The sequence below is a fragment of the Balaenoptera borealis genome (genome assembly GCF_965194805.1).
Source record: "Balaenoptera borealis genome assembly, chromosome: 3".
NCBI classification, from domain to species: domain Eukaryota; kingdom Metazoa; phylum Chordata; class Mammalia; order Artiodactyla; family Balaenopteridae; genus Balaenoptera; species Balaenoptera borealis.
Genome location: NC_138866.1, coordinates 84,467,451 through 84,487,319, shown reverse-complemented (window position 1 = coordinate 84,487,319; position 19,869 = coordinate 84,467,451). Strand labels below are relative to the sequence as shown.

Below are 19,869 nucleotides of genomic sequence, written 5' to 3'. Positions count from 1 at the left end.
GAACTGTACACTTCTGATTGGTATACTTTTTTGTATGTGTTTTATACTTCCATAAGAAAGTTTTTAAAAATTCTACTATTATCACCTACCTCAAGCCCCTTGACTGTTGGAGGTGCCAAGGTCCAATGTGCTTGGGGAAAAGAGACTGAGCTGAAAAATTACTTAAACCGATTTAATTACTGATAGGTATCTCCGATTTAAATAGATTACTTTGTCACACACACACATATTGGAACTCCTGTGCATTTTTAAAGGTGCCTAGTATTGACAAGCATTCACCCAAAAGATGACATGTTTACAATGAAACTTCAAGGTGCTCTCTGGAGTGGTCGGAGAGTTGCACAGGCTCTGCTCTCTTACTTAGTGGGTTTCAAGCCTGGATCAACAATTCATTAGCTACATAACCTTAGACAAGTTACTTATTCTGCATTTCTGTCCTTTTGGAGGATAATTATATTCCCACTTTATAGGAATATTCCCTGTATTAAATGAGATAATATACTTGAAGCACTAGGCACCATGCCTGGCACATAATAGCAGGAGCCCATTAAGAGCAGACAATTAGGGACTTCCCTGGTGGTCCACTGGTTAAGACTCTGTGTTCCCAATGCAGGGGGCACGGGTTCAATCCCTGGTCAGGGAACTAGATCCCACATGCCGCGACTAAAAGATCCCGCGTGCCTCAACAAAGATCTTGAAGATCCTGCAGATCCTGCACGTGGCAACAAAGATCCTGCATGCCACAACTAAGACCCGGTGCAGCCAAATAAATAAATAAATATTAAAAAAAAAAGAAAAAAGAAAAAATAGCAGATAATTATTTAAGAGTACAGGACTTCCAAGTCAATAATTCCCAAACACTACCTCACAAATAATGATTCCTTGCAGTTAAAGCTAATCACAAGCAGGAAAGATTCTGAAAGCCACTTCCCTGGAAGTTACTTCAGGTCTCATGATCCACATGGGAACGAGAATCTGGAGTGCCAGCAACAGGTTTCTCAGGATATTTGCTTTCAGAAGAACCCGCCCCATTCCACTGCCCTCAGCCAGCAGGGCAATACCTGTGTCCCTCCCAGTCTTCCCACACTCCTCGACACAGAGAGTGGTGGTTTCTCATGCCTCCTGCGTCTTGTTCCCATAAGCTTGCTCTAAAAGCTTCTAAAGTTTTCAGATGGAAATACTTGAAAGCTAACTTCATACTCTTATTTCAAACCCTCAAGAGGCTCACCATTCTTTTTGCCCACTTATTCCCAGTTTCCTGGCTCCAGGTAACATTGTGAAGGTGAGAGCTGTCTCCACACCCAACAGAGAGTCTGACAGAGGGTTAGGAGGCAGCCAAAGTAGTCTCTTTGACTTTGTTCCAAGATAAAGAACTTTTTCAAAACACGTGCATTTTCCAAAGGTCAATGGTGGTAGGATTACAGGTATTTGACATTTTTAAAATGACTTTCTGCATTTTCCTAATCATCTATGACTATGTATTATTTTTACTATAAGATTCTTTGGGACCTTGTGTAATTACAAAAGCACTTTGTGCTCAATGCAGAAAACTTAGAAAACACAAAGGAAAAAAGTTCCCTTAATCACATCAGGTAAAGATAACAGCTGTGAACATTCTGGCAGATGTCTTTCCAAAGTTTTCTCTATGCAGAGATGCTTCATTTTTGTGATCTGGGAAAAAAGTAAACATTTAAGAGACAAAGCCTTGGGTCTTTAGTCTTCAATTTATTTCTGTTTTTAAACAGCATCTAACGGCTTGGAAAAGTCCCTAACAGCAAGGGCCTGCCCCATGCACTCCCAGAGGCTCCCCCACCCAGGGCTGGGGTCCAGGCTCCAGTAACTTCCCCTCAGCCACACCAGCCATCAGGCCTACTTCCTCTCCATCTCTGGAGACTTGGGACAGAAGAGGGTCTCCAGTTAGAGGGAAAGATGGGACTAAAGGACACTGCGTGGAAGGATTGGGCTCAGACACAGCTGCCTTTGTTAGTCAGGATATTTTGGGATTTGGTAGCATGCTCAGACAGACTGCGGGAAGGCTCGAAGAGGGCCTCCTGGACTCCTCTCTGGCCTCACTCCTTCCTGGGCAAGCCTTACAGCACCCCTTCCTCTAGCTGGGCTCAGTGCATTGTCTTTAGAAGCTAGGCAAATGGTAGCCTGTGTAATTCAGCATGCCTTGCTGTGACCTGGTCAGCTGCACTTTACTCCTGGCCTAGACAGGGTGGGTAACCAGGAAGGTTACGAAGATTCAGCCCTGAGTGTCCCACTGCCTCCGGCTACAGGGCTTGGGACCTGACTGTACCAATCCCTTACCAATTCTCACCTAAAGGGGAATAATACAAGGGCATCTCTTTGGGAGGAGGGGCAAACCTGGGCATTTAAACCCCAAGCACAGGCACAGATGGGCCCCCAGGCCAGAGACGCCTCAATGCATGCACTAAAGCAGCAGGGGCAGCTCAGCTGGGAGAGTAGGGGCCCACAAGGTTGGATCTACCCTCGCCCAACTCCTCTCCGCACCCATGGTAACCATGGAAACATAACCACCCCCCTCTGCCAGCTGCCTGGGTTTAGACAACCAGGCCTGGCCCACCTCCACCCAGCCAAGGCCTGAACTGATGCCAGGTCGGCCACAGAGTGGTTGCAGGAAGAACTGGGATTGGGTGATTTGGTCAGTCCCACCTTCCAGCACAGCTTGGGAGGACTACCACAGGAGCCTCCACACCTCGCTGCCTGGGCTGGGGTCAGACAGGGCTTAGTCAGCCAGCACAGTGGCCAGCAGAGCCAGCCGCATGGCCCCAGATGCCCTCTGCCTGTGGGCTAACAGCTACTGTGGGGTAGTAGCCCTTGCTGCAGCAGCAGCAGCCTCTGGGACTCACTGACGGGGCTGTCTGGCTGTTGCTCCTCCTGCCCAGGCCGCTCAGCCAGCCCCCCGGGGCTGAGGATGTACCGACAGTCACTGGGGGTGCCCCCCACGGCCCCCGGGCCACTGCCATCCCCAGCCCCGCTGCTGGCCGGGTCCCCGCCAGGCAGCTCCAGGTTGCCTCCCTCGGCAGACTCCTGGGCTCCCTCAAGGTTGATATACAAGGGGTCCTGGCTGGCGGAGAGCACAGACAGGCGGCCCAGGACATTCTCCAGCTCCATTCGCAGACATGTGAAGCTCGGGCGCTGCTTGGGGTCGGCGCTCCAGCACTGGTACATGAGCTCATACCTGGGGCAGAGAGAAGGGTGAGGGGAGGTCGTGAGGAGCCAGAGAAAAGGGAAGGAGGGTCCTTCTCTCAAAAGCAGAGGCCCTTTAATCAGGGCCTAAACCAGGATTTAGAAAAATGTGATTGAGGGAGTTCTCTGGTGGCCTAGTGGTTAGGATTCCGGGCTTTCGCTGCCGTGGCCCTGCTTCAATCCCTGGTCAGGGAATTGAGATCCCACAATCCGAGCAGCGCAGCCAAAACTAAAAAAAAAATTAAAAAAAAAAAGAAAGAAAAAGAAAAGAAAATGTAATTGAACACCCTAATGTATAGGGCTTACTATGTATCTGACACTCTTCTAAGCATTTTACATTTATTATTAATTCTCGCAATACTGTGAAATAAGTGATCCCTATTTTACCAATGTTCAAACTGAGGCACAGAGAGGTCAAGAACCTTGACTAAGGTCACACAGGTAGAAAGTGATGAAGCTAGGTGGGTTGGGTCCAGAGTCCCTCTTACGCTATTTTGGGAAGGGGTAGTAGGAGTGTTTTTGTCTTGTGGAACACAGCCTGGAGTCGGGGTTATTTTACGGGGGGAATTTGGGAATCCACCCTTTGTCCTAAATCCTCACCCGTTCAGGGGGTCTTAAATCCTCATTGTTCATGAGGATTCTCACCTTTGAGAATCTGAGAAAAGCTTCCAGCCCTTTTCCCCTGGCAGGGATACTTTTTACGTACAATTTCAGGAGCTTTGCAGATTCCCTGAGGTCTTATCCCTGTTCCCAGGGAATGCCTCATGCTGAGGAAAAATAAGTAAATAAATAACAGGAAAGGGTTGAGACCAGATCTAGTCATAGCAAATGCCTGACTTTCTTGCCTGTGCCCACGATAAAAGCCCCAAACACTCCCCCCACTCCAGTTCTCCTAACAGGGGCCTCCAATGATGGGGGGAATCATGCCAGACACTGAATAGGTCGTGGGAATGGTCCAGGCCATGGGTATGTGGCCAGGCTGGGATACACTGTCAAGGCCGTGCCAGGAGCCAACTGGCGCCTGTCCACCAGGCTGCCTGGTGGGAGGCCAGCGCCTGCCCACCCTCTATTGACAACACTAACTCCAGCCCCAGATGACACTAAGCCAGGGCCTGGTCCCCACTGCCCAGCAGAACCTCTGTGGCTCCAGAGGCCCAGGCAGGCTACAGCCACTGGGACACCTGACCTTCCTGCCCCTGACATGCCCCGAGCTCTGCTGAGACAGAGGGCCTGATTCATGCACTCAAATTGCCCTCTCTCCCACAGTCCAACCTCAGGGCACTTCAAACCTATTGCCCTAGAGAAAAGAGGACCCCACCATTCAGGCTGAGCTTTCCTCTGCCTGTCTCCATTCTTGGACCTCTGGAGGTCCAACCCCAGAGCAGGAAATAGGTTCGTGGACTCCCTCCCTCACTAGGACTTGTACTAGTGAAAAGGTCCTCTGGAGGCCCAGGGAAACTCTGGCTTGCATGGGGTGGGAGAATAATACTAGAATAGACAAATCATAGTCGGGTTCATGGTTAACAGGCACATTCTAAAATCACACAGATCTAGATTCAAGTCCCAACCCATTCACTTAATCGCTGTGTGACCTGGGTCATGTTACTTAACCTCTTTAATCCTAGTTCCTCATCTACAAAATGGGAATAATAATAGTCTTTTCCTCATGGGGTTAGAGGAGGATTACCTGAAAGAATGCCTGTAAAGAACCCAGCTAATGTTAGTGATACTGTCTTCTAGTCACAAGGGGCTCATGACTCTCCCCTGTGCAGTGAGTGTATCACCACCCTGCCCCACTCCCAAGGGCTCCGGGCTTCCAGAAAGGAGAGGAGGCAGTACCCTTCTCCCAGGATCTCAGTTTGTTATCTTAGGTCTCTCCACTCCCTCAGAGAGGAGGCCAAGACAAGAAAGGAACCCAACCTCCCGCCCCCAGCGCCCCCTCCCTGTCGAGCAAGGAATGTGATGGAGCTGCAGTTTTTTTCCTGCCCCTGTGCAGCACTCCCTGAGGGGGAGGGAGAGTTCAGCCTCAGGGAAGGAGTGGGGGTGGGGAAGAGGTGACGGGGAAACCTGCACTGTTGCTCAACCCTGCACCTTCTGCCCTTGGGTGGGATTCCTGGTTCTCCCTGGAAACTGGAGAAAACAGAGTGATAGGAAAAGGCTGGAGCAAGAAACATGGGATGGTAAAGGGGGAGAGAAAGAAAATAGGAGCAGTAGATGAAGAGGGAGTTTGGGGTAGAGGTCAGACTTCCCTCTAATGACGAGGACATTTCCACAAAAAAAAGAAAAAAAAGAAAAGTTCAGTTGCGGATCGGAGCTCCCAATGGGCCAGCAGCTGTTGTGGCAGCCATAAGCTGAAACCCCAAATACCTGTTTCCTCCCAGAATCCCCTTCCTGGGGCACTCACACGTCCTCCATACACTCCGGAGGCTGTTTCAGGCGGTTCCCGCCGATGAGGTAGTTGTAAATCTCAGCGTTCTCAATGCCAGCATACGGCGTCTGCCCACGAGTCATGATCTCCCACATGGTCACCCCGAAGGCCCACTGGGACAGAATCGAGGTTGGAGGCGAGATGTCACTAGGCTTCCTGAGCCAGGCAGAGTCCCGAGGCAAGCATATCTTGGGGCTCCGGGGCCTCATAATGGGGCAGCCAAAGCCCAGAGAGCAGCGCTAGAGGTCCACCCACGCACTAGTCCACACCACTGTGTTACCGTCAAATCTCACTGTGCCACCCTGCTCACCACGTCACTCTGCACAGTATACAAGTTGTCAGCCAGGCTCTCCAGGGCCAGCCACTTGACGGGCAGTTTGGAGGCACAGCCCTGACGATAGTAGTCCCCACTATAGATCTTCCGGGAGAGTCCAAAGTCGGCCACGCACACCGTCATGTCTTCTGCCAGCCTGTGAGGGGTGTCGGAGGATGGGGTCAGCCTTCCGCCAGGCTGGCAGCCTTACTAAATCCAGGGCATCTTTGCTCTCAAGCCGTCCCCTCACGTAGCAGATACTGGCCCAGGTGGGAGCTGACCATTAGCTAGCTCTTCCTGGCACTGCTTCCTGCCTCCCAACCCCGAGCCCTCCAGAATTCACATACATGCAGTTCCGAGCAGCCAGGTCTCGGTGGATAAAGTTCCGGGAGCTCAGGTACTCCATGCCACAGGCAATGTCCACCATGAACCGAACCAGGGTCTGCAGGGGCAGGTTCTGGTGGGCAGACAGGGCGAGCTCAGGCTAGACCCAGCCAGGGCAGGATGAATGGGATTCCCTGGCCAGAAAGCCTAAAGACTGTCCTCAGAATCACTGAAAGGAAGGGGATGAAGGGGCTTCCCAGTGCAAGGAAGCTTTGGCAAATCTGAGGGAGAGCACCCAAAAGTCAAGACTCCCTCAATCTGGGACTCCACGGGACTCTTCGCTCAGGAAGGGGCCTTGCCCAGCCTAAATTCCCAGCAGGGATTTGTGAAGGAGAAGGAAGCCTGTTAGCAAAAAAAAGTCAAACTTGGAGCCCACCTTCTCCCAACCAACTCAATTGGCCCTATCCACCAAGCCAACCTCTCTCCCAGGGTCTTTGTCCCTTTCCAACTCCTGGCTGCTCCCACCCCAGGCACTCACAAAGGGGTTCTCCCCAATCCGGGAGGCGAGCAGGAAGGCGTGCAGGTCCCCGTGCTTCATGAAAGGCAGGATGACCATGGGGATGGGGAGACGGCCTTTGGCCCTGCTCCGGAGGCTCACCCCTGGGGACAAGGGAGAGTCAGTGGGGCACATAAAGGTCAAGGGACAATTCAGGCATCTGTATGAGACCCCACCTGCTGGGTTCTACCTCTAGCCCTGGTTCTGCTACCTCTTTCCTCATTAAGTTCCACACTGGCCTGGTGACTACCCAGGAGGGACTCTGGCTGCCCCCCCAGTCTCTGGAGCATCTTCTCTGTCTCCTCTTCCTCCTCCTCTGTTTATATGAGCAGCCTTCATGGAACAGGGTCTGCAAACTGAACTCCTTACCTAGAGCCTCATCAGATTTCAGCCAGGCCGCTCCTTGCTCTTTTGGTGTCTGCTTACTCACCAGGCGAAGTCCGAACTTCTCTCCCACAGACTGCCCTCGCACCTTGGGGGAGCGTAGTTTTAGCCCTATTTTACATTTACCTCCCCCAAGAAGGAGCTCACCAACAAGCTTGGCCACATGTGGGTGGTCAAACTCCTTCATGCAAGCCGCTTCCCTGAGGAACTCTTCAATGTCGCTTGAGGCAATTATGTCAGCTGGGAGGAAAGGAGGGAGGGAATGAGGAAAATGTGCCCCCAGTGGGCCCAGGAAACAGTCCGGCCATGAGCAGGAGAAACTCCCACGGGCTGGTGCTATCCAACAATTTCTCCACTCGCTCATGCCTTCCCTTTGGTTTGGAGAGTCAAACGGCTCAACCAACCACAGCTTTAATCACCCCGAGTGAAACCAGAGGACAGTCACTGCTGACAGCAGGGGACAAAGGCTGGGGCACCAATGAGTGTGGGTTTATGCCTGTGAATTATTGACATGGTACAGACAGCATCCCACTTAGTGCTAACTCGTCTTGCAAAGTCTAGGGGCCTAGCAGAGCCTGCTTCAGGATCAGCCACCCCTTTCACCCTCCCAAGTGACGCCCTCACTCCACTATAGTACTATTCTCCACTCACCTTTCAGCATCTTTACAGCCACTTTCACAAAGGAGCCATCCTCCTGCTTCAACTGGGCCTCCCTCACTGAACCAAACTCTCCTAGGAACCGATCCAAATGATGGTAAGTCCCCTTGGCCTCCTGTCCCCAACCCAGAGCCCTCCCAGGGGACCCCTCATAGGGACACAGAATCATTAGACTCTGGGGCCATTGAAAGAGGCTCCCTAGTTCATAGCAAAGCAAAGTATGCTGGGCTGGGTGTGATGACACCTCAGCCCTCCTCGTCCCCAGCCTCCATTCCCCCAAACATCCCAAACCCAGGAGTCTACAAGCATATGCTGTTCATAGCAGCTGACCTAAATCCACACCCTCAGAGTGACGGGAGCAACCAAACACACCGGGACATGGGCAACTCATGCCAATCCCTGCACAGCCTCACGCACCTTTGCCCAACATCCGGCCCAGGGTGAACTGCTGCTCTGGGATGAGCACATCCTCCAGTTTGTCCTTCAGCTCATCACTGATGCCCAAGCTGTCCACTGTGGGGAGGCGGGTGGTGAGAAAGGGGAGGGACCTCTCTGGTTCCAGATCCAAAACCCAGCCTGCCTCCTGCACCCCAGACTCCACCCTCAAAGCAGAGATGAGCTTAGGTGAGCTCTCCCACAGCTGGGCCGGCGATTTCCATGAGGATAGGTCTGTGTCTTTTCCACGGTGTGCTTAGGACTCATCAAGGTTCAGACCTATTGGTCAAATTAGTAAGAGGAATGCAGATAGGGGTCCAAGATGGCCCATTTTTTCCTCCTATGGCTCCCCACCACTCACTCACGTGTGGCCTCGATGCGCTCGGGCCTTTCCCGATTGAAGGATCGTGCTGCCCGGAAATGAACTGCCGGCTCCCCCCGGGCCATGACAGTGTCAAAGGCTTGCCTAAAGGGAAACCCAGGACTTGGAGTCAGCTCCAAGGTCTTCAGTTACCGCCTGCCTCTCCCTCTGTGTCCCCCCTTACCCAAACCGTGTCTCCTTCCGTCTCTTTCGAAGCAGGATGAGGGCCAGGGCAGCAGCCGTCACCAGGGCTGTCAGCACACCCAGGACCACAGGCACCCAGGATGTGCGGCTGTGGGGAGCACGCTGCTGGCCTGTGGGAGACAGGGGCAGTAAGCAGCACGAGCTAGCCTGACTCCAAGGAGGCCCTTTAGAATTTTCCAGTGATGGCCATCTGGCCTGGTCAAGAGGCTCCTCTCACTCAGTAAGGGTCCAGATTGGAAAGAGGCTCCAAAGGAAGACCCAAGAGTTCCTACTCTGTCAGTGACAGGCCCTGACTCTTGGGACCTACAGCACGACCAGGGATTTCTATGCTAGTTGTAGGGCAGGGGGAGGAGAATGAGATACAACCCTGGCCTCAAGTGCTTGACTCTGAGTCTTTGGGCCTATTAAGAGGGGAGGCACTGCCAGCCTCCTCCCATCAGTGTAGGTTGCCCTTGAAAGCCTCCATCCCCTGACCCTTTCCCCTTACAGGTCTGGCAGGTCTTACCTGCATGGTCATGAGAAGAGACCACCAGCGGCTGACTCCAGGGCCCACAGCCAACTGCACTGGAGACACACACACGCACAATCAGGTCCTTCTGGGGATCCCAGCCCGTCAGGTTGGCCCTGGTCCCCTCCACTGTCAGCTCACCCTGCAGCCAGGAAAAACCCCCATCGCACACTGAGCCTGAGTGAAAGGCCTCCAGCTGGGGCCTGAAGTCAGAAAAAGGTCTCGCTAGGAACATGGGAGGCTAGGGACACTGCGGGTTCAGGGGCTGCAGGAACACAACCTGCTGGGCGTCATCACATTCCTGCTACAGGCTGCAGAGGCCTCTCCCGAACACAAACAAGGCTCAGTCTGAGAATGCAGACGTGGGGGATGGGCGGGAACTGGGGGGTGGGGGAGGATAGGAAGGCTTTATCTGTGTCCTCCCCCAGTTTGTGCAGGAATGTTCTTCCTGCTTTCCTTTCCAAGTGGACACTGGAGGCAATCTCAACAGGAGACATAATCCAATGAAGAGTGCAGCCTGCAGGGGAGGGCGGGAGGGGTAGACTCCCTGGGATGGAAACAGGCCCACCAAGGCCCCCAGGCTCACCAAAGACAGCCATTCTGAAGCTCAGAAGGCCTCAGAGCCCTGAGGGCCGACTCCAGTAGTAAGCAGAAGCTTTCCTTACCTGGGTTCCGTTGTCTTGAACCCAGGACAGTTTATAGGGTCCCAGAGGGCCTTCTAAAGGACCTTCAGGGATCACTTCTTCCCACTCCAGGATGAGGCCTGAGTCTGTGTGGATGGCACGGAGGTTCTGGGGAGCACTGGCTGGGGCTGTTCCCAAAAAAAGAAGGTTGCTAAGAGCCCTGCCCTACCCACCACCACTATCCCATGCAGGCCTTTGGAACCAACTCCAAAGAACCAAATAGCTCAGAGAACAACACGTGGGGGAAGAGTCTGCTTCCCAGTTCTGACTGCTCTCACCCATCGTCCTGGGGAGTACGGGTGGGCAATGGCAGGACCCGTACCATCCCAGTTAGGCAGGGTATTGCTTTTCATCACCTTGGTTACTGCCTCAGCAACATCCTTCCCTCTCCTCTCACAACCCTGCCAGCCTCCTTGCAATTGCTAGGAACTCCAAGCAAGTTTGTGCCATAGGGTCATTGTACTTTGTGCCCTCTTCCTGCAGTGATTTCCCCCAAATATGGCTCTTTCCTTATCACTCAGACCTCAGATCTCTGTATGGGGGTATTCCTGGAGCACCCTGGGGCACTCTTCACCACCATATTATCTGATCTTTCCCACTTTGCTTGTCTGCCCCACCCACTAGAACTAGAGCTGAATGGGACGGGGACTGGATTTATCTCCAGGTAGCAGCAGGCCCTCAGTAAAGTGTTTGCTGACTGATGCATGATCCTCCCTCTCAGGCAGCCCTCTCTCAATCAATGCCATTCAGAACTGGAGCCAACACTACCCCTACTACCCCAGCCCCCGGCCCCATTCATCCATGCCCAGGTACTCTGCTCCGTAAGTCCCTTACCTAGACCCTTTGTCCGAAAGGGCACCCAGTCAGCATATGGAGAAGGCCCCAAGGCATTGGCACAGCGAACCCTGAGGCTATAGTTGGTGGCAGGTGCCAGGTCCCGGAGCAGGCAGGTAAAAGGTGGCACAGGGACCACAACAGCCAGGACCTCCCAGCCTCCTGGGGCCTGAGTCACCTACAGAAAAACAGAAAATTAATTATGTGGGACTTCTCTGGTGGCGCAGTGGTTAAGAATCTGCCTGCCAATGCAGGGGACACGGGTTCGATCCCTGGTCCCGGAAGATCCCACATGCCGCAGAGCAACTAAGCCCGTGAGCCACAACTACTGAGCCTGTGCTCTAGAGCCCACGTGCCACAACTACTGAGCCTGCATGCCCTAGAGCCCAAGATCCACAACAAGAGAAGTCACCACAATGAGAAGCCTGCGCACCGCAGTGAACAGTAGCCCCTGCTCACCACAACTGGAGAAAGCCCACGTGCAGCAACGAAGACCCAACACAGCCAAAAATAAATAAATAAAGTTTATTTTAAAAAAAGAAAATTAGGGCTTCCCTGGTGGCACAGTGGTTAAGAATCCGCCTGCCAATGCAGGGGACACGGGTTCAAGCCCTGCTCCGGGAAGATCCCACATGCCACGGAGCAGCTAAGCCCATGAGCCACAACTACTGAGCCTGTGCTCTAGAGCCCGCGTGCCACACTACTGAGCCCGCGTGCCACAACTACTGAAGCCCACGCACCTAGAGTCCGTGCTCCGCAACAAGACAAGCCACCGCAATGAGAAGCCCGCGCACCACAACAAAGAGTAGCCCCCACTCGCCACAACTAGAGAAAACCCCCGCGCAGCAACGAAGACCCAGTGCAGCCAAAAATAAATAAATAATTTTTTTTTTAAATAAAGGAAATTAATGATGTAAGGCAGGGAGGTTTCTTAGGCATGTGAGATGAGATGCAAGATGGGACAGGTAGGGGGATGGTTGGGGGACTTGAGTTAATGCCTCTTCAAGTCTATCAGCAGAATAGCCAAGACATGGAAACAACCTAAATGTCCACTGACAGATGAATGGATAAAAAAGATGTGGTACATATATACACAATGGAATATTACTCAGCCGTAAAAAAGAATGAAATAATGCCATTTGCAGCAACATGGATGGACCTAGAGATTATCATACTAAACGGAGTAAGTCAGGAAGAGAAAGACAAATACCATATGATATCATTTATATGTGGAATCTAAAATATGACATAAATGAACATACCTACGAAACATAAACAGATTCACAGACAGAGAACAGACTTGTGGTTGCCAAGGGGGAGGGCGGAGGAGGAGGGAAGGATTGGGAGTCTGGGATTAGCAGATGCAAACTTGTATTATATAGGATGGATAAACAACAAAATCCTACTGTATAGCACAGAGAACTATATTCAGCATCCTGTGATAAATCATAATAGAAAATATGAAAAAATATATATAACTGAGTCACTTTGCTATACAGCAGAAATTAACACAACATTGTAAATCAACTATACTTCAATTAAAAAAGTCTATCAGCAGACACGTGCAACCCACCCCTTCCCACCCGCTACCACACCAGGTTCGACGCCTCCATGTCTTTGCAAACGCTGTTCCCTTTGCTGAGAATAACCTTCCTAGCAAAGTCCAACTCATCCTTTAAGATTCAATGCAAATACCACTCTCTCTGTGAAAGCCTTTCTCAAATACTCGAGAAAACCCATGCCCCTTTGTGTTTGATGCATGATTATGTTAGAGTGGATACCACTCTTTGTAACTGTTTACCTGCCAATGCAAACTCTCAGAGCAAAGTAACTGGGAGCCTAAGGGCACCATGAACCAGGCCTGCTCCTTACATTTTGGGGACCCAGGGCAAGAGTACAAATGGAGATCCAGTGTACCATATGATTAAATATTTAAACGTTAAAAATCAGCGAACAGACTATTAAGTAAAATATTTTCTATCTTAATGTATTGACAAACAAAGCTACAAAACAACCTGGAAGATCGGGTTTGCATTTATAATTCTCCAAATCCTTGGAGTCCCAAGCCAGAATGTGGTGGCACAAGAAGAGCCAGCCTCCAGCCAAAGGTCTGCAACATGAGGGACGTCACGTGCATGGCTGTGGACAGTGCTGCCTGCATACCCACTGCCCTTTGAGCTTAGACGTGCACATACCTTAGCACGATCCATCCTTGGGAGGATGGACCAGGGAGAGGCCCATATAGGCCCCAGAAGCATACTCAGGTTAAGGGGAGACGGGTGTGTCCTGGTGAGCTGGATGGGCGTGTTCCCTTGGCCCTATGGATTCCCTGCCCAGGGGCAAGGGGTGCAACCAAAGGAGGGCCAGAGTGGGGTCCTCTAAAGGGTGGAGCCGAGAGCAGGGGCCTTTGTTGCCCAAGAGAACTGCCTAGAACCATGTCAAAGGTGCTCATTAAATACCTTTTGAGCGAACAGACAAAAATGAACAAGCCTGAATTGCCTCATTTTTAGTATCATCTTACCCAGCTTTCCCACTCTCTGGGGCCTAGGACCTCTTCTGGTCCCCCTGTTCTCTTTGGCATGGGTCAGAGGTTGGGGCACAAGAATGCAGGTATCAGATAAGTCAAAGGTTTGGGTTTTCACCCACATAAGAAAAACTCTTCCAGGTATCCCCAATCTGCTCTAGTCATCTGTTTTCCAGCCTGAAGAATGCACGGGTTGAGCCGATCTGCCGTCACTTGATTGCTAGAGCACCCTATGATAAGGGGCAGTGGCCAGGGCTGTTTCTGGTAAGGGAATGTCACCTGAATAGAGCTGGAGACCAAGCCCCATGGGCAAGACTAGGTAAACGTGATACCACTGTCAACAAAGTGCCACCGAGGCAGCCAGAAGGAGCACAGCCAGGAGAGCCTGTCCGCCCTCTCAGCCTACCTGGACCGTACAGGATTGGAGCAGGGCTTGGCCATCGGCACCTGGCGTCCAGGCCACACTAGCATTGCTGCTGGAGAGCTTCGTCACTGTGACGTTGAAGGGGGCTGCAGGCAGTGCTGTGGATGGGGACTTAGAGTCAGTGCCCAGGAAGGATAGAAAAAGAGGGAGAAAGCATGGGAGTCGAGCCTTGAGTTCCTCCCTAGGGTGTCCCCCGCCAAAAAACTGAAGATGGTTACTCAGCACTCCCAGGACCACAGTAATACACAAGTCAAGCAACTGGCAGCGAACAGCTGCTCATACCCGAGAGAGTGCCTAGGCTGTGGAGAGAGGTTACTGCTCCCTGAATCGGGGGCCCTGTCTGACCAAGGAATAGGGTAAGATAATGTGTGTGTGTGTGCGCGGGGGAGCACGGCACCTCGGCCTTGGGAGATACCAGTGAGAGGCAGCTGACCCTGCAGCCACAGCCCACTCCTGCACACACCGGCTCTCTCCCCCTTTCCACCCTGCTCGCTGTGCACAGCAGCCCTCTGGGTCTCCTCTATCATCCTGCTAGGCTGTTTTCCCCACCCCCATTCCCTCGGCAGGGGCTGGCAGAAGCAAGACTGGGCCTGAGCCTTGACCATCTCCTGCTGGCTCCCTCCCTCCTTCCCTCCCAAGGACTCTGCTTCGTGATGGGAAATCTACTGTGACGTCAGGTTTCTATTCTCATCTCAGCCATGGCAGGGTCTCAGGTGCTCCCGCTAGGAATGGAGCCATGCCAGTTAACCCCTCATCCCTCAGATCCCAGCAGGACCCAGGCGAGCTGGAACACCAAACGATTCTAACTTCACCCACAGCCTGCTGAGAACGCCCCTGCCTTACCGCCCCTCACCTCCCAGGGTCCTCCTACCTTGAAGACGAACAGTGGCTGGGCGAGAAGAGGCCAGGCCTTTTACGTTGTGGGCTTCACAGGAGAACACGGTGCTCTGGGTCACCCCTGGGGCCAGAAAACCTCAGTCAGCACCACCCCCCAGCATGAAGTCCCACTCAGTCTGGGACTGAGGATAGTCAGGCTCTGGGTCTGAATATCCTACAATATCCAGCCAAAGGAAAGGTTCCACAGTGTGGGCCTGGATATAAATCCCAGGGCTGGGGCTCTGTTTTCTCATCTCCCAAATGGGAGAATTGTGAGAACCAACTGATGCAACATATGTAAAGTGCACGGCACACAGTAAAGCACCTGAGAAATGTTATACTGCCCCTCCCACCACAATCCCATCTCCCGCGGACAGTACAAAGCTGCCTCCCTTTTCTGGTCACTCCTTTATTGCACATTCCAGGGCCCTTCTCTATTTGCTCTGTGCCATATCATTGTTCTATTTGCAGAGTGGCTGCCTTTCAATAGTTCTCTGCTCCTTATGCATGTGTCTTGTCTCCCCAGTTATACTAATTCCTGGGGGGCTGGACCGATGGCTTCTATTTCCTTTGTACTCCCTTGATCTCCCGTGGTGCCTAGCACAGTGTGCTGTGTGGAGTGGGAGTTCAGTGAGTGCTTATTCTCAAGCTGGCTGCCTGAGGGTCCCAACCACGCACATCTGGAGAGAACTGAATCCAACCTCCCTTCTCATCTGCTCCAACCCAGCGCCTCCTGAACAGGATCAGATCCTGCAGTCCACCTCCTTTGAAGATGCGTATTCCTAAGGGACTTGGCAGATCAGTGTCCGTCTCTCCCACCTTACAGTACATGAGACTAAGCTCAGACTCCCATCTTTTTCGGCCAGTTCAAGCCTTGAGCAGAAACATTAACTTTGTTTCACAGATTAGCAAGTCTCACAAGTGTGTAAGGTATGTGCCTGAGGATCCTGGGGTCCAGGTGGATGGGCAGGCGTGGCTGCTTCTGGTCTAACTGTGTGGCGGTATGGACAGATACAGTTGTTTGGGAAACGTTTGGAGATTTCTGGAAAAGGCCATTAGAAGAGGAGGCCCCTGTATCTTTGTGCTGGCTTCCCCCTCCCCCTTTTCCTTCCCCCTGCCATCCCCCACTCTGCAGCCTGAGACTCTTTACTTCTAGGCAAGTCTGCCAGACACTCCTCTTAGCTCTGCATGGGCTGGTTCCTGGCTTCTTCCCTTGGGAGGGGTGGGGGGGATAGGTGCCCCTGGTCCCACACATTCATCTCCCAGGGCCAGCTGTGCACGGCCTAGACTGCTGTGAACGAAGGAAAGAGGCTCCAGCATCTCCTTAGGCACACATAGCAGGATCACCACTCATCAGCCCACCCGGCCGGCCTAGCACACCTGACTAATGAGCTTAGTAACGGTGGGTGCAGCTCACGTACCCAGGCACTCTGGACACTCACGACCGCGGGCTCGGTGATTTAAGCAGATTTGAACTCTGCCAGCCTCACCACCCCTGCTCAAAGCCCCTCCTGAGGCTGCTCACCTGTTACATTTAAAACGGAAGGAGAGGGAGCAGGTCCCCCAACCTTCGTGCCTCCTCTCCACCAGACAATGGTAACAGGTTCTGGGGGACCCACGGCCTCACAAAACAGTTGGAAAGGGGCATTGGGTGGCACTGCCAGATCTCTTGGCTCCACAGTGAAAAATGGCACACCTAGGGGGAAAAAGGCGGGTGGGGAGTGAGCCTTGCCACCTCTCAGCTTCCGACTGCCCAAGCCACAAGCCTGCTACCATCTGAAGCCCTCTATGCGGAAGGTCCCACGGGCCCTTATGATTGGGTCAACTGCAGAACAGGCATCTAGCTTGAGGGGGGAAGCTTCTCTGCTTTGGCCCCCTTAGGGATATCCTTTATGCTGTACCCTTGGGCCTGACAGATTCTGCCTTTTCAGACCTACTCCACCAGCCCTTCTCACAGCAAGGGAAGAGGCAGAGGGTGGGGAGCTGGGGGAGGGGCAGTAAGGGAGGGGGAGTGGGCGGGAGCTTTAGCAGAGTTCTGCTGGCAGGCCCCAGATCCCATTCAGAGCCCTTTGTTACTTTCTTAGTCACTTTGTTTTCCGGGGTTGAACAGCTTTGAGCTCCTGCAGCTGCGGATCCTTCCTCCCCTCCCCCACCCCTCCCCCTCCTGGCCTGGCCACTTGGCAGAACAGGGTCCAGCCCCAGATGGGTGCTTGAGTCTTGTTTGTCAGACAACTGAAACTTGACTGCACCCCATAGATTATGGGTCTTAGTTGCCCCTTTGGCTCTCAAATACCCAGACTCCAGTGGGTATGGTCTTCCATGGCTGTGCCGGGCCTGGAGTCTGGCGCAATCAGGTCCCAGAGGGCAGTGGGGCAGCCCAGCTTCCACTGAGATTTCTTGGGCATAGGGTGGTCACTAGCAGACAGCATCCGCTCCAGGCCAACACGCCCACGTGGCTCTGCCTCCTCACCTTCTACCGTGAGCCACACTGGCTGGGAGGTCTCGGTTTCGCCCCCATCCTCCACCTGGCACCAGTACCGGCCCGCATCAGAGCGCTCCACTGACTTCAGGCTGTGGAAACAGGACACCAGGTCTCCCAGGGTCAAGGGGGGCAGCTCTGCTGGGCAGATTCCATGGGTTCAGCCTGTCCCCACTTCTGGAAGTCTCCACAGGTTGCCGAATAAAAAAACCACAGACCTCTGGGCATCAGCATTGCCCCCAGCTCCCAAACACGTTGTGTGGAAAGAGCACAACGTGTCCCCAGGCTGGCATCCCACACCTTCCTTCCCCCATAGTCCTGCACCTGAGGAAGCCAATCCAGTGCTGCTCACTGACTGGGATGTACACCTGATCCACGCTCTGGACCACAGCCCCGTCCTTCACCCACTGTATCTCAGGCTCCTCCATCCCCTCCACGCTGCAGTTGAGCTTCACCGGCTGCCCCTGAGACACCGTCAGCTTCACTGGGGCTCCCATGAGCTTCAGGCCTGAGAGGTGGGAAGGAGAATGTGTCATTCTGCTTGAGAGGGACCCTGTCTCTAGAAATATCCCCCATCCTATTCCAGAACCTAGCTTCTGTGTCAGGGGGCTCATTCTCAGCCAATGGCCAAGGAAGCAGAGGCAGGACAGTGTGGGAGGGAAGGTAGCCTGGACCCGGGCTGGGGGAAGGAGCATGACAAGCTCTCCAGGCACCATTTCTGCCACTGCCAAGTTCCTCCCAGCTATAAGGAAGTGACTTCTTCCCTGTACCTCCCTGCTGGGCAATGTTAAGTCAGGCCCAACCACCAAAAGGAAAGCAAGCCAGGCTGCAACAGTGGGGCGCTTTCATACACCTGGGGCAGGTACTGCCCTGGGAATCACTGCTGCACCCAGTCAGTGCAACAGCCACCCAAGGTGTCAGCCCAGGCCCTGCACTGCTGCTGGCATCCCCCTGCACCCTACCCCGGCAAATGTAAGGAGGGTGAGGAAGGGAAGGAGGGGGTGCTCCCCTGAAGTGGAGAACATATGGCTGCAAAACCACGTCAGAAAACACATGGCAGCCTTCCTGGCAGCCGGCCGCTCTATTAATACCTGAATGGGTGCAGGGGCAGGCGCTAGGAAGGTAGGAGGTAGAAGGGAGGGGAGGGGCCCTGAACAGGGAGCCCGAAACCCCTGAGCTACTCTCACACCAACAGGGGCACTACCCTCTGAACACATACACACACACACACACACACACACACACACCCTCAGAGAGCGGCAGGTGAACTATCAACATAGCTGAAATCCAGTTCTGCTTCTTCCTGCCCTTTGCTGTGTGACGCTAGGCAAATCCTGAGCGCTCTGATCCTAAGATACATACACCCTTCTGCCTGGAAATACTTGTCACTCTTTCCCTTCCCTTTCCTTCCCTGAGATGCTGATATGGCAGGGAGTGCTGTCTGAAAAGAAGGTGCCTGCTGGGTGGCTGCTGCTCTGCCCTGTGTCTCTTCCTACTCCCTTCACCCTCTCAGGACCAGTCACAGGGCAAGGAGGGGTAGCCTTACACCGCACACATGCCCAGCAGTCCCAGGGGTGTGTAGTGTGAACTTGGGGATCCCGGTGCTGCAAGAAGCACTCCTGCCATTGGCAAATGCCTCATGGCTATGTGGGAACACAAGGCTGAGCAAAGATCAGCAACCCTGCCCCAGACCATCCTCTCCAACACGCCCAGTTTCAGGAAGCTCAGAGAAGGCACCGGGACTAGAGTACGCCCAGGTGTTTTCTGTGACTGGGCACTCTCGAAGCCCCTGTACCTACATAATGTAGGGGTGCCGGTGGGTGCTCAGTCCCAGCTCCTGTGGCTTCAGAGTGGGACCTTCGTGTGTGGGGCGGGCAGATGTGGTCCCCAGGACTGGGAGGGGAGAGCAAACAGCTAGGAACGTCGAGGCGGGAAACCCCAATCCCAAACACCCCCCGCTGACCACTCGGCCCGCAGCCCCGCTCCTTTCCTTACAACCCCGCCAGATGAGCCCGGACGCGAGAAAGTTGGGGGTGGGGTCCGCGACCCGAGATCCCGCGGCGAACGCACCGCTGAGCCCCCTCCCCCCGCCCGAGCCTCGGCCTTCCAGCTTGGAGCCCCCCGCCCAATTCTCCGGCCCGCCCAGGCCCGGGGCTCGCTCGGCTGCCGTCCCCGGGCTCCGACCCCGGCCTCGCCCTTCCGCAGCCCCCCGCTTTCCGCCGCCCCCCGGGCCAGCCCCTACCTGCGGCCGCGGGCTCGGGGAGCAGCAGAGCGGTCAGACCCGCCAGCAGCAGCAGCAGCGGCGACGGTGGCGGCGGCGGCGGCGGCGGCGGCGGCAGCGGCAGCGGCGGGAGCCCCGACCGCCCCATGCTCCGCCTCAGCGCCATCGGCGGCGAGCCCGCACCATGCCGGGCCCGGCCCGCGAGCGACCAGGGAGGAGGGAGTGGAGGTGGAGGAGGGAGTGGAGGAGGAGGAGGGAGAAGGAGGAGGAGGAGGAGGAGGGAGGAGGGCCGGGGGAGGGGCGGGGGCCGGCCCGGGGGGCGGCGCTGCGGCCCGCACTCCGAGACCCGCACCCGCTGCGAGTCGCCGCGGCGGCCGTCAGCCGCGCGGGGTCCCGGGGCCGCTCTTGGGCACCGCGCTCCTTCCACAGCCGTCGCCGCCGTCGC

At 54.2% G+C, this 19,869-nt stretch overlaps 1 protein-coding gene across 4 annotated transcripts; it reads right to left on the bottom strand.

Annotated features, from left to right (window-relative positions):
• Nucleotides 1–1,705: 1,705 nt before the first annotated feature.
• On the bottom strand, nt 1,706–19,869 carry TYRO3 (TYRO3 protein tyrosine kinase). 4 transcript variants are annotated; one of them, XM_082387804.1, is made up of 19 exons: nt 19,446–19,869; nt 17,528–17,711; nt 17,195–17,295; nt 16,250–16,420; nt 14,720–14,806; nt 13,831–13,946; nt 10,901–11,078; nt 10,049–10,194; nt 9,381–9,525; nt 8,856–8,985; nt 8,676–8,776; nt 8,293–8,388; nt 7,870–7,950; nt 7,204–7,458; nt 6,817–6,938; nt 6,302–6,411; nt 5,952–6,111; nt 5,618–5,754; nt 1,706–3,205 (listed from the first exon to the last, which is right to left on the bottom strand). In XM_082387804.1, exons 1-19 carry the CDS (start codon nt 19,588–19,590, stop codon nt 2,815–2,817), a joined length of 2,856 nt encoding a protein of 951 aa, XP_082243930.1. In that variant the 5' UTR covers nt 19,591–19,869; the 3' UTR covers nt 1,706–2,814. The 4 variants fall into 4 exon arrangements, with proteins under 4 accessions (XP_082243930.1, XP_082243931.1, XP_082243932.1 ...); XM_082387805.1 differs by having other exon boundaries at nt 7,366–7,458; nt 19,446–19,864; XM_082387806.1 differs by lacking the exon at nt 7,870–7,950 and having other exon boundaries at nt 7,366–7,458; nt 19,446–19,866.